We start from the raw sequence: 15,268 nt of genomic DNA on the forward strand, positions 1-15,268 counted from the left end.
GGATTTGGTTTTTTAATTTTTTAATCTACTCTGCTAATCTCTGTCTTTTGATTGGTATGTTTAGACCATTTACAATTAATTATTGATATGTTAGCACTTTACGATGCTATTTTATTATTTATTTTCTACTTGTTTCCTTTGGTTGTTGTTGCTCTTTATTCTTTTTCTTGCCTTTCTGCAGGTTATTTGAACATGTTTTAGGATTCTATCTTAATTTATAGCACTTTTGAGTTCATCTCTGCAGTTTTCATAGTGGTTGCTCTGGGTGCTACTTGTAACTCTGTACTTGGTATCACAGTGTTTACCATTTAAAATGAAATATAGAAACCTCACTTCCAATTAGGTCTCTTTACCTTTCCCACCTTTACATACCATTGTTAACACATTGTATAACTTCTATTTCTTTTGTGAGATTTTTTTTCCTTTTGGGTTTTATACATCATATTTTATTGAAACAAATTATAATACCATCTAATACTCAAAAAATGTCTATTGTATGGACTCATATTTCCGATCTTTCTATTGTTTCTTCTTGTGTTCTGATGCTTAAGTTTCCTTTTATCATTTTCTTTCCATTTGAAGAACTTCCTTTGTCCAGTCTTTCCAGGATGTATCTGCTAGTCACAAAATCTTTTAGTTTTCATTCATCTGTGAATGTTTTTATTTTCCCTTCATTTCTGAAAACTAGTTTTGCCAGATATAAAATTATGGGTCAACAGTTATTTTCTTTCAGTGCTTAAAAAGATATTTGGCCATTTCCTTTTTCATGATTTCACATGAGAAATACATTCAAATTGGTGTTTCCCTATAGGGAATGCATTGTTTCTCTCTGGCTGCTTTCAGGATATTTTTCTTTGTCTTTAGTTTTCAAAAGTTTAATTATGATGTGTATTGCATGGATTCTTTGGGTTTATCCTTTTTAGAGTTCATTCAGCTTCTTGGATCTCTATGTTGATGTCATTCATCAGATTTGGGAAGTTTTAAGTCATTGTTTCTTTGAATGCTTATTCATTTCCCCACTGTTTCTCCTTTACTTTCTGGGACTCCAATGAAATGAATGTTGGATATTTTGTTATTGTTCCACAGGTCCCTGAGGCTCTGGTCATTTTTTTCCCAACCTCTTTTCCATTATTCATATTGGGTGAATTCTACTGTTCTGTCCTCATGTTCACTGATTCTATTCTTCATCATCTCCAGTCTTCTGTTGAGCCCATCCAGCAAGTTTTTAATTTCTATTGTATTTTTCAGTTCTATAATTTCCACTTGTTTTTTTCATAACTTCTATTTCTTTTCTGGGATTTTCTATAGTTTTATTTAAGACAATTTGTAATTGTTATAGCATCTTTATAATGTCTGCCTTAAAATTCTTATCAGATAACTCCAACATCTGATTCATCTCAGTGTTGGCATCAGTTGATTTCACTTTTCATTCAAGTTGTGATTTTCTAGGTTCTTGATTTATATCCTGGACATTTTGTCTATTGTGTTAGGACAATCTGGGACCTATTTAAATATTTTATTTTACAGGAATTTACTCTATTTAGGTTTAACACATGAGTCTTAGCCTACTTTTGTGGGCTGTGATTCCAACAGTTTAATTTTCAGAGACTTTGTGACTGCCTGAGGGAGGCAGGTGAGGAAATCCTTCTATTAGTAACCACCCCCCCCCCAAGCTACCCAGGTTTCTCTGGGCAGGAAGGAGAGATAAAGTGATTTCTGGGACCAGGCTGCTAGCTATAGGGCTGCTAGCTGTGACAGGTTCTTTTTCATGATTCCACCAGTCAGCCCTAATGTCTCTGGGCAGAGGAGGAGAGTCTCTGGCCCTTGGGGACAAAGAGGCTTCCCCAGGTGGGCCACCTGCTTTACCTGGGTGTCTCTTACTGGTTCCTCCCATCCACATCAGTATCTCTTCATAGAAGAGAGGAGTCTGTGGCCCAGCAGGGTAGGAGAATGCTTCCCCTGGTCACTTATTTTTGGCAGGACTCCCAGTTGTTCCCCCTTGCCTGAAGTTGTCAGAGGGACTCCCACTACATCTAGGGGGAAGAACAAGCTGCTGGACTACTTCCTGTTGCCAAGTGGGAAGCCAGAAAAACATCAGGTCTGGGTGGCTGCCTTCTGTTGGTTGGGGGACACAAGATGCCCTGCCTCTTTGTTGTCATCTGGTCCTAGGTTCCCAAACCAGATCATCTTTTTCTTAGCACCCTTCAGAGTCATCTTTTGCTTGTCTCTTGTGTCATTTCTAGGATATATAAAGTTGTGCTTAGGGAGGAGGAGCAGGGAAAAAGAGGTCTATGCCATCTTGTCCAGACCAGAAGTCCCTCAGCTACTGAATTATCCATTAAAGTTTTATTTTTTCTGTTTTACCAATTTAGACACAGTTACATTATGGATAGTAAAAATCCCAAAGACACCTTTGCACAGTGCAGGTATTTAACCAATATTCTCTAACATGTAATTAATGAGACTGGGAGAAACAACGGATGTTAATACAAAAGGATCTAAAATGAGCTTAAGGCCATACACATAAAGATATTGTTGAGGAACACGCGCGCACACACACACACATGCACGCACTTCCTTTCAGGCCATCTACTTACAGTCTGCTTAAGGAGAGTCTCTACATGAAGCACAAATGGACTGATGAAGCCACCAGAAGGGGCTGAGGAAAATGAGAGAGAGAGGTAGGGCCTATTACAGAGAGGCACAGACCCTTCCTCCTGGGGCACTGAGTAGTAAAACCTGCCTGGATGCCTTTGCTTGGGGAATAACTTTGCAAGGCTGAGTAGTACCAGGAGAAAGGTCGCTCCAAAATTATCAGGTTGGCCTGGCTCTTCTCTGAGCTTTAGTCAGGAAGAAGGCTTAATTTCATCAAGTGCATCAAAATAGATATTTGGGGCAGAATCCTCAGGCCAGTAGCTTTCACTTACTTCTTCTTTACTTATGTACTGTGTTGTTCCCAAGAAGCATTTAAAGTGGTTTCAATGCAACCTAAGTGCCCATCATCGGATGAATGGATAAAGAAGATGTGGCACATATATACAATGGAATATTACTCAGCCATAAAAAGAAACGAAATTGAGCTATTTGTAATGAGGTGGATAGACCTAGAGTCTGTCATACAGAGTGAAGTAAGTCAGAAAGAAAAAGACAAATACCGTATGCTAACATATATATATGGAATTTAAGAAGAAAAAAAAAATGTCATGAAGAACCTAGGGGTAAGACAGGAATAAAGACACAGACCTACTGGAGAACGGACTTGATGATGTGGGGAGGGGGAAGGGTGAGCTGTGACAGGGCGAGAGAGAGTCATGGACATATACACACTAACAACGTAAGGTAGATAACTAGTGGGAAGCAGTCGCATGGCACAGGGATATCGGCTCGGTGCTTTGTGACTGCCTGGAGGGGTGGGATAGGGAGGGTGGGAGGGAGGGAGACGCAAGAGGGAAGAGATATGGGAACATATGTATATGTACAACTGATTCACTTTGTTATAAAGCAGAAACTAACACCATTGTAAAGCAATTATACCCCAATAAAGATGTTAAAAAAATAGATTAAAAAAATAAATAAAAATCTACCCATAAATGATGGAAAAAATAATAATAAAGTGGTTTCAATGGATGCATGTTATATAGGAAAATATAAATTAGATATAGGCAAAAAGAATAAGAAGAAAACAAATGACAGGAATAAGACTGGTGCAAAAGTGCTTCTCTGCGACTTTCTACACACGCAATAAATAGCCTGTGAGAGGGCACATTGCTGGAGTATTTCCTGTGCCGTCTCTGAGTGAACCCTCAGAGGCATTCAGGATCAGGCTTGGGGGCAGTAAAGTGGACTCGTAACATGGAGGGATCCTCTAGATATGCTATAGGGGGAGACAAGTTTCCATGGAAATTTCCCTATAGTACTCCATAGATTTTCTGCTCCTAAGAGGAGCAGGAAATGTTTGATTTCCTCTTAAAGATTCCTGAGTTCTCACTTTGAGAATGGCCACAGTTCTGAGCAGTGTAACCTAGTTGAAGACTCAGGCTACTAAGTTCCTGAGGCATCACATCCCAGTTAGAATTCATTACAAGTCTGACTATCTAAATATGCAGAGTGTGTACCAAGGCTAAAACTACAGTCATTAATTCCTCAAAGTTTGTTTATAAAATTCTTCTATTTGATTCTCAGAATCTAAGCCAAAACTGTTAGATACAAACTTGCGGTGTCCATCTCAAGTCAGCTGGAATGGCCCCTCCCAAGTCAGCTGGAAATCTAGGTGATGCTGATGACATGCAGGAGCTGAGAAGTAGCCACAGAAGCAGTGCTGTGCCTGGTGACTAAATGACCACACTCCTTCCACTATGGGAGCTCTCTCTCTCCTGGGGAATAGAAGAATATACAAAAATCCAGTCAGCTGGGCTCTATTGTCTATGTATACAATACACGAATAGGCTTGATTCTGGTGCAAATCCTCAGTGAGTGGTGGCTGCTGGGACAGCAGCTCTGAATCTAAAAATTATTTCTTGACTTGTCATGAAGCCAGTTTCTCCCCTTGACTTATGTTTCTCATCTTTCTACCTCGCTGGAGCCTCCCTCAAACACCTTTAATTTCTGAAAATTTCTTAGAGTCTCATTCACTCTGCTTTTTGCTGATTTTTAACATCTTTAAGTCTCTCTTAGATCAAAAAACAAGGTACCCTGTTCCATTCATCAGTCCCTCTCTCTATCATTTATTCATGAAGATATGGCCCAGTTTTCCTTTTCCCATTTATATTCTCCTGAACCATTTGTTCTTAGCCCTTATCTAAAAAGTTAAGCTTCACACCTTGGTATTTCTCTGATATTATTTGTTCAGATCACTAATTATCTTTTCCTGACCAAACACGGTGGCTTTTCTTCAGAAGTTATTCCACTTGATCTTTTGGCTTTCTCATCTTGTGCTATGAGGGCTTCAAGAACTATGGTTTTAATTTCTCTAACTTTGTATTGGAGGAGATTATTTTTATTTCAGTTTTGAATATCTACAACGTCATCTATGAATGTGACCTTTCTTGTTTGAAATGGCAAGATAAGGTATCTGCCTCAAAACATACTGTTCAAAATGTATATGTATGTACTATATTCATGTAGCTATAAAAATTCTGTGTGTTTCCATTTTATCAAGAAAGTGAGTTTTGAGAGCATGGTTTCTAATCAAAATGCTGTGGGATGGGAGATTGTAGCCAAGATGGCAGAGTAGAAAGGCCCTGAGCTCACCTCCTCTCATGAGCACACCAAAATCACAACTATCTTCAGAACCACCATCAATAAAAAACAAAACAAAACAAAAAAACTGGAACCTACAGGAAAAGATCTCCTACAACTAAAGATATATAGAAAGAACCACAATGAGACAGGTAGGAGGGGCAGACTTGCAATAAATCAAATCCCATACCCCCTGGGTGGGTGAACCACAAACTGGAGAATAATTATATTGCAGAGGTTCTCCCACAGGAGTGAGAGTTCTGAGCCCCACATCAGGCTCCCCAACCTGGGGATCCAGCACCAGGAAGATGAGCCCCCAGAGCATTTGGCTTTGAAGTCCAGCTGGGCTTAATTGCAGGAGCCTCATAGGACTGGGGGAAATAGAGACTTCACTCTTAAAGGGAGTACACAAAAGCTCCCATTCACCAGGACGCAAGGCAAAAGCAATACTTTGATAGGAGCCTGGGCCAGACCTACCTGCTGGTCTTGGAGAGTCTCCTGGAGAGGTAGGGGTGGCTACAGCTCACCCTGGGGAAATAGACACTAGTTGCAGACATATTAAACATTCAGCCACATGAACACTCCTGGCAGCTGCCATATTGGCTCATTAGAGTCAAGACCTGGGCTACCCAATAGCCGGTAGGTGCACTAGTGCTGAGACATCTCAGGCCAAACAACTAACTTGGCGGGGACACAGCCCCACCCATCCACAGACAGGCTGCCTAAAGACTACAGAGCCCACAAAAGCCTCTAGACACAGCCCAGCCCACCAAAGGGCCAAGACCCAGCTCCACACACCAGTGGGCAGGTACCAGCCCCTCCCACCAGGAAGCCTGCACAAGCCTCTAGATCAGCCTCACCCACCAGGGGGCAGACACCAGAAGCAAGAAATCCAAAATCCTGCAATGCAGGCCAGATCCTACCCTGGGACCACCTGGACCCTGGCCCTGCCCACTATCATGTGAATGCAAACTTCAGGACACCCCAGACCCCATACCCAACTGTGTCAGGAACTGCCCCCCTTCCACCAATGGTCTGAAACAAGCTCTGAGATCCCTGGACCCTGCAGCAAGACCTGGGAACTAGCTCTGCCTGCCAGTAGTCTGGCACTAACCCCAGGATCTGGCTTCACCTGCTAGTGGGTGGGCAACAGCCCGAGTCTTCAGGATCCTGACTTTGTCCACCAGGGAGCCAGCACTAGCCCTGGGGAGCCCACTTGGATTCCAAAACCAGGCACCTCATGACCAGACCACACTAAACAGCAGCCAGCAGCATCTGTACAAGACAGGGGCTGACACCAACCAAACTAGGGGCCAACCAAGCCCACCAGGCTGCCCACATAGCCTGCCTCAACAGAAGGACCCAAGCAGCCCTCTTAGGGGGAACACCTAGGGAATACAGCTTGGGTAACAAGAGGGGAATGCACTGCTGGGACCCATAGGACACCTCCTACAGAGGGCCACTTCTCCAAGGTTAGAAACATAACTAATATACCATATACACAAAAATACAAATAGCAACTTGGACAAAATAAGGTGGCAGAGGAATATGTTCCAGACAAAGGAACAAGATAAAACCCCAGAAGATGAACTAAGTGAAGTGGAGACAGGCAATCTATCTGAGAAAGAGTTTAGGGTAATACTCATAGTGATTATCAAGGAACTCAAGAAGAAAATGGATGCACAGAGTGAGAAGTTAGAGATTTTCAACAAAGAATTAGAAAATATAAAGAACAACCAAACAGAATTGAAGAATACAATAACTGAAATAAAAATATTTATTTATAGATTGCTGTATAAAAACCTCATGATAACCACAAACCAAAAATCTATAATAGATATACGCACAAAAAAGAGAAAGAAGTCCAAACATAACACTAAAGGTAGTCATCAAATCACAAGAGAAGAGAACAAAAGAAAAGGAAAAAGACCCAAAAAAACAAATCCAAACCAATTAATAAAATGTCAATAAGAACACATATCAGTAATTACCTTAAATGTAAATGGACTAAATGCTCCAACCAAAACACATAGACTGGCTGAATGAATACAAAAACAAGACCCATATATATGCTGCCTACAGGAGATTCAGTTCAGATCTACAGACTGAAAGTGAGGGGATGGAAAAATGTATTCCATGCAAATGGAAGTCAAAAGAAACCTAGAGTAGCAATACTTATATCAGACAAAATAGAGTTTAAAATATAAAGACACTGGCACAGAAACAGAAATATAGATCAATGGAACAGGATAGAAAGCCCAGAGATAAACCCACGCACTTATGGTCACCTTATCTTTGATAAAGGAGGCAAGAATATACAGTGGAGAAAAGACAGCCTCTTCAATAAGTGGTACATATAAAGACACTGACAAGTGTCCTTGTCCTTATAAGAGACAAGGACACTACATAATGATCAAAGAATCAATCCAAGAAGAAGATAAAGAAATTGTAAATATATATGCACCCAACATAGGATCACTTCAATATATAAGGCAAATGTTAACAGACATAAAAGGAGAAACTGACAGTAACATAATAATAGTGGGGGACTTTAACACCCCACTTACATCAATGGACAGATAATCCAGACAGAAATTAGTAAGGAAACGCAGGTCTTAAATAACACTAGACCAAACATTAGACCAAACGGACTCAACTGATATTTATAGAGCATTCCATCCAAAAGCAGCAGGTTACACATTCAAGTACACATGGAACATTCTTCAGGATAGATCACATGCTAGGCCACAAAACAAGCCTTGGTAAATTTAAGAAAATTGAAATCTTACCAAGCATCTTTTCTGACCACAACCCTATGAGACTAGAAATCAACTACAAGAAAAAAAACACAAACACGTGGAGGCTAAACAATATGCTACTAATGGATCACTGAAGAAATCAAAGAGGAAATTTTAAAAATACCTAGAGACAAATGAAAATGAAAGCACAATGATCCAAAACCTATGGGACTCAGCAAAAGCAGTTCTAAGAGGGATGTTTATAGCAATACAAGCTTACCTCAGAAACAAGAAAAATCTCAAATAAACAACCTAACCTTATACTTAAAGCAACTAGAGAAAGAAGAACACACAAAACCCAAAGTTAGTAGAAGGAAAGAAATCACAAAGTTCAGAGCAAAAATAAATGAAATAGAGACCAAAAAACCCCACAAAAACAATAGAAAAGACCAATGAAGCTAAAAGCTCGTTCTTGGAAAAGATAAAATTGATAAGCCTTTACTCAGACTTATCCAGGATCATAAGAGAATGTTACGAGCAACTCTAGGCCAATAAAATGGACAGCCTAGGAGAAATGGACAAATTCTTAGGAAGTACAATCTCCCTAGACTGAACCAGGAAGAAACAGAAAATACGAAGAAATTACCAGTAAGGAAACTGAATCGGTAATTTAAAACCTCCCCAAAAACAAAAGTCCAGGACAAGATAGCTTCACGGATGAATTCTACCAAACATTTAGAGAAGTGTTAACACCTATCCTTCTGAAACTATTCTAAAAAACTGCAGAGGAAGAAACACTTCTGAACCCATTCTCTGAGGCCACCATCACCCTGATACCAAAACCAGACAAAGATATCACACAAAAAAGAAAATTATAGACCAATATCACTGATGAACACAGATGAAAAAATCCTCAACAAAATACTAGCAAATCGGGCTTCCCTGGTGGCGCACTGGTTAAGAATCCACCTGCCAATGCAGGAGACACGGGTTCAAGCCCTGGTCTGGGAAGATCCACACGCTGTGGAGCAACTAAGCCCATGTGTCACTACTACTGAGCCTGTGCTCTAGAGCCCGTGAACCACAACTACTGAAGCCCGTGTGCCTAGAGCCTGTGCTCTGCAACAAGAGAAGCCACTGCAACGAGAAGCCCACACACCACAACGAAGAGTAGCCCCCACTCACCCCAACTAGAGAAAGCCCGTGCACAGTAACAAAGACCCAACACAGCCATAAATAAATAAATAAAAATACTAGCAAATCAAATCCAACAATACATTAAAAGGATAATTTACCATGATCAAGTGGGATTTATCCCAGGTACACAAAGATTTTTCAATATCCACAAATCAATCAGTGTGATACACCACATTAACAAATTGAAGAATAAAAACCATATGATACAATCATCTCAATTGAAGCAGAAAAGGCTTTTGATACAATTCAACATCCATTTATGATAAAACCTCTCCAGAAAGTGGGCATAAAGGGAACATATCTCAACATACTTAAGGCCATTTATGACAAACCCACAGCTAACATCATACTCAATGGTGAAAAGCTGAAAGCATTCCCTCTAAGATCAGGTATAAGACAAGGATGCCCACTCTTGCCACTTTTATTCAACATAGTTGTGGAAGTCACAGCCACTGCAATCAGAGAAGAAAAAGAAATAAAAGGAATCCAGATGGGAAAGGAAGTAGTAAAACTGTCCCTGTTTGCAGATAACATGATACTATACATAGAAAATTCTAAAGACACTACCAGAAAACTACTAGAGCTCATCAATGAATTCGGTAAAGTTGCAGGATACAAAATTAACGTATAGAAATCTGTTGCATTTCTATATACTAACAACAAAATATCAGAAGAGAAATTAAGGAAACAATACCATTAAAAAAAATACCTAGGAATAAACCTACCTTAAGGGGGCAAAAGACCTGTACTCTGAAAACTATAAGGCGCTGATGAAAGAAATTGAGGATGACACAAACAGATGGAAAGATATACCATATTCCTGGATTGGAAGAATCAGTATTGTTAAAATGACCATACTACCCAAGGCAATCTACAGATTCAATGCAACCCCTATCAAATTACCAATGACATTTTTCACAGAACTAGAACAAAAGATTTTTAATCTGTATGGAAATACAAAAGACCTTGAATAGCTAAACAAATCTTGAGAAAGAAGAACGGAGCTGGAGCAATCACACTCCCTGACTTCAGACTATACTATAAAGCTACACTAATCAAAACAATATGGTACTGGCACAAATTCAGACACATACTTCCATGGAACAGGACTGAAAGCCCAGAAATAAACCCATGCACTTACGGTCAATTAATCTACAACAAAGGAGGCAAGAATATATAGTGGAGAACAGACAGTCTCTTCAACAAGTGGTGATAGGAAAACTGAACAGCTACCTGTAAAAGAATGAAAGTAGAAAATTCTCTAACACCATATACAAAAGCAAACTAAATGTAAGACTGGATACTATAAAACTCCTAGAGGAAAACATAAGTGGAACACTCTTTGACATAAATTGCAGCAATTTTTTTTTGGATCTGCCTCCTAGAGTAATGGAAACAAAAGCAAAAATAAACAAATGGGACCTAAATAACTTAAAAGCTTTTGCACAGCAAAGGAAACCATAAACCAAATGAAAAGACAACCTACAGAATGGGAGAGAAATATTTGCAGGTGATGGGACCAACAAGGGATTAATTTCCAAAATATACAAACAGCTTATACATCTCAATTAAAAAAAAAAACCAATAACCCAATCAAAAAATTGACAGAAGACCTAATTAGACATTTCTCCAAAGATGACACACAGATGGCCAACAGGCACATGAAAGGATGCTCAACATCACTAATTATTAGAGAAATGCAAATCAAAACTACAATGAGGTATCATCTCACATCAGTCAGAATGGCCATCATCAAAAGGTCTACAAATGATAAATACTAGAGAGGGTGTGGAGAAAAAAGAACCCTCCTACACTGTTGGTGGGAATGTAAATTGGTACAGTCACTATGGAAACAGTATGAAGGTTCCTTAACAAACTAAAAATAGAGTTACCATATAATCCAGCAATCCCACTCCTGGGCATATATCTGGAAAAGAAGCAAACTCTAATTTGAAAAGAAACATGCACCCCAATGTTCATAGTGGCACTATTTACAATAGCCAAGACATGGAAGCAACCTAAATGTCCAGCGACAGATGAATGGATAAAGAAGATGTCGTATATATGCATAGACATAGAAAACAAACTTTATGGCTAATAAAGGGGAAAAGGTGGGGGAGGAATAAGTTTGGGATTAAAATATGCTACTATATATTTATAAAACAGATAACCAACAAGGACCTACTATATAGCGCAGGGAACTATACTCAATATCTTGTAATAACCTATAATGGAAAAGAATCTAAAAAAGAATATATATACAATATATATATACACACACATATATACACAAATAATATATATAAAACTGAATCACTTTGCTGAAACTAATACACATTGTAAATCAACTATATTTCAATAATTTTTTTCTTTTTTTTGGCCACATCACGCAGCATGTGGGATCTTAGTTCTCCAACCAGGGATCAAACCCATGTCCCCTGCAGTGGAAGCATGAAGTCTTAACCACTGGGCCATCAGGGAAGTCCAATAAATTTTTTTTTTAAAAAGATGTGGTATATATATACAATGGACTATTACTCAGCCATAAAAAAGAATGAAATAATGTCATTTGTAGCAACAAATGGATGGACCTAGAGATTATCATACAAAGTGAAGTAAAATGAAGTAAGTCAGACACAGAAACACAGATATATAATATCACTTATATGTAGGATTAAAAAATGATACAAATGGGCTTATTTACAAAACAGAAATAGACTCACAGTCATAGAAAACAAACTTATGGTTATCAAAGGGAAAGGGGCGGGGGATAAAGTAGGAATTTGGGATTAACACATACACACTACTATATATAAAGTAGATAAACAACAAGGACCTCCTGTATAGCACAGGGAACTATATTCAATATCTTGTAATAATCTAAACAGAAAAGAGTCTGAAAAATAATATATATATAAAACTGAATCACTTTGCTGTACACCTGAAACATTGTAGACCAACTATACTTCAATAAAAAAAAATTTTCTTGGAACAAAAATGCTGTGGGATGAATGCTCTCTGACAAAGGAAAGCAACAAAATGGAGCCAAAGGAAGTTGTACAGGGTTTTCTAAAGAAAAGACATTATCAAAGAATAGACATTTTACTGAAAGTAGAAGAAAGTACCATAATCTAAAATGTTTTTAATTAAATCAAAGAGTCAAGAAAAAAATCTTGGATTCTCTACAGCACGTTTGAGTTTAGCTTGGAGAGGAAAGAATGCAGTAGCTTTCTCTTGCATTAGAACAGGTGGGTACAGGCCAAGACTGGAACAAATCAGCAATGCCTTGGGAAGCCCTTCCTGACAGAGCAAGACTGGAAAGAAAGATGATCGATTTGAAGGATACCAGAAACACAGGGGCCACTCAGTCTGAAACCCCTGGAGTTTAAAGCTTGATATTACTGCTTCTTATATTTCTGAGACTCTTGACTTTTGGTGGAGTGAAAAGACCACCAGACACGCAATGAGATCTTGGCTGGAGTCCTGGTTCTGGAGTCAAATGGAAGATACCTCAACATAACTTCCCTTTTCTCATGGGCACTGTGCAGACAATACTCCTTACCTAGTTCAGTTCCCATGAGAGCATTTACATGCAAGGCTTGCCTGTTGGTATCTACTTGTTAAACATTACTCTAGAGAGAGACTCCATTTGAGCCCAAAGACTTTTTGATTAATTCATATTACTCTGAATATTTAATAAAGTATTTTTAATAAGTATTTTGTAAAAAGTTATGGTAAAGCTGTAACTGTTGAAAGCTTGATTTAAGAAAATAGTCAACATCTTATCAGCTCAATTTAAGAAACTCAAGTTATATATAATCAAAGATCACCATCTAGTGGCCAATTGTACTATAACTTCTAAAGTTAGCTGCAAGCTCCAAAGACTTCAGAGGCTAGAAGGTGTGTGGAAAGCATCCAGCCCTGCCAAGGAGAGGAGCAAAGAGAGATTTGGGGCCCACTAAAAGCATTCAAATTTCAAGTTACAAACAAAATAAAACACGGTGCCCTTCAAACGAATCAACCTTCCAAATCAAGCTTTGGTCTTGGGCCTCTGGTCACTCAGAGTATGAGTGGATAGTTGAATGTGATAAAGTAAAGTGAAAACTATTTTGGAGATAAGCTCAGAGAAATCCAAAACAATGAAGGCCTTTACAATTATCTTGAGCGACTTTGCCTCTCACAAGCAACTTTACAATCGAAAATTTGGTTTCCTTGTGATAGAATTATTTGTGTGTACATCTTGATGATAAGAAATAAAGTTACAAGAAAACATCATTGCCCCACACAGTTCTCTTCTAATTAGGCAGCATGAGTTATTGAAAAGGGCATAGTCTTGAGTCAGAGGGCTTTGTTCAAATTCTGGCTTCACTCCCTATTGGCTGTGTGACCTTGAGCATGTTACTTAACCTCACTGAGCCTCACAGGGCTATCGCAAGGATTAAATGAAATAAGGCTTGGAAAGGGCTTGTTCTGGTATCCAAAACATAACTGGTGCTCCTCTCACCATTCTCTCACTTAAAAGAAACCATATAATTTAGAAGAAAATAAAGAAAAAGTTTAACTTAAAAAAAAAATAGGGTTTGGATTTGAAGCCAAAAGCTGACTTTTAAATTACATTTTTCTGTTAAAATGAAGATAAGAGACTGTCTAGTAATCATATGACCAAAGTAACAGTGGTTGTCCTGGCTTTGATTGATTCCGTATTTTCTTTCAGGGTGTAATTTTCTTACTGGTAACATGGAAGAAAGAGTTCTATCCACCGTAAAACGAACATAATAGTACAAACCTCACAGGGTGTTGAAAGGATTAAATGAGTTGTTGCATAAATGTCCATAGCTCAGTACCACTTAGTAAGGATACTACTAAGTTTCATTATTACTGGTCTTTGCCTCTCTCGTGGGACATCTGTGAGAATATAATTGCCATTGATTATTTCAGAAATGCCCGCGGGCTTTTGCTACCTTCCTCACGAATCACTCTTTCGCCAAGGTTCTTCCCTAGAAAGACCAGCACTGGGGCTCTCATAAGGTGCCTGTTTCTTTGTACACACTATGCAGATGATTGGTTTTAAAACAAGTCACAGCAGAATTTGCATTTCCAAACGAGAGTTGTATCCTTCAAAGTGCGTGAGAGATTAAAATTCTTGTTGCTCTAATATCCCTCTACTCTGGGAACTTCCCTCACAACCGACTACGTATCCCTTTATCTCAACAGAAGCAAAACGGAAAAAGGATTTTAGTCGAATAGAGAAATAGATTTTTGTGGGTAGCCTGTAGGTTGGTTCTGAGGCAGTTCATGAATATTTCTGAGCAACAGCCAGCATAACTTTGCAAAGTGACAACACAGAAGGAATACTATCATAGGGGTATATTAATTATAAGATGATATTTTAAAGTCGCATCTTAAAGGAGAAAAAAGGTCTATATTCAGAGGCTTAAAGAGCCTGCATCCCTCTTTGTGCCCCTTTCCATTGGCACCTTGCCTGTTCACAGAGTCCTAAAGTTTCGACCCATATTTGGGATATCAGGGTTTTGGGGGGTTTTGTTTTGTTTTGTTTTTGTTTCCCTAAATCACTTTAATGAGACTTTCCGGAGGGGTTGGGGGTGGGTCTCGGGTCCTTGCACACTGACTTGCAGCACCCAGAAGTGGCACAAACGTCCTGTCAGGCCCACGGTTCTAATCTGGGGTATGGAAATTGTTGCTAAGTAAAGCAAGGCAGCTATGACAGGAAGTAAAGCCTTGGCCGGTGGAAGCCTGTGCTGGAGTTCTAGCTCCACTACTCACAAAGCGCTTAATTATTTTGAGCTTCGTTTCCTCACCCGTGAAATGGGGGGACCCGGCCCGACTGGCCTCAGGGGACTGTGATGAGGGCTGGAGCCAGACTGAGAGTGAGAAGGCCCTTTTAAGCATCACGCCCAGAGTCCCTCCCCTGCTCTTGGCACTCACTGGTCCCGTCCAGCTCTGCAAAAGGGGTCTCACCACGCCCAGAGGGCCAGCAGGGCAAAACAGAGATGAGGGACCCTCCGCGGCGGCAGGTGAGGTGGCCCGTGTCAGCCTGGCTGAAGGGTCCCTTCTGCCCACGCCCGACCCTCAGC

General features: G+C 39.5%; 1 protein-coding gene across 1 annotated transcript in view; it reads right to left on the reverse strand.

Moving 5' to 3' along the window:
- Positions 1-3,539: 3,539 nt before the first annotated feature.
- ILDR1 (immunoglobulin like domain containing receptor 1) overlaps positions 3,540-15,268 on the reverse strand; it is a 36,931-nt gene continuing 25,202 nt past the window's right edge. Inside the window, exon 8 of the mRNA XM_024769249.1 lies at positions 3,540-4,373. Within this exon, the coding sequence (XP_024625017.1) occupies positions 4,332-4,373 (42 nt within the window). The 3' untranslated portion in view covers positions 3,540-4,331. The remainder of the gene's footprint in view (positions 4,374-15,268) is intronic.

The sequence above is a fragment of the Neophocaena asiaeorientalis genome, unplaced genomic scaffold (assembly GCF_003031525.2).
Source record: "Neophocaena asiaeorientalis asiaeorientalis breed wild unplaced genomic scaffold, Neophocaena_asiaeorientalis_V1.1 scaffold671, whole genome shotgun sequence".
NCBI classification, from domain to species: Eukaryota; Metazoa; Chordata; class Mammalia; order Artiodactyla; family Phocoenidae; genus Neophocaena; species Neophocaena asiaeorientalis.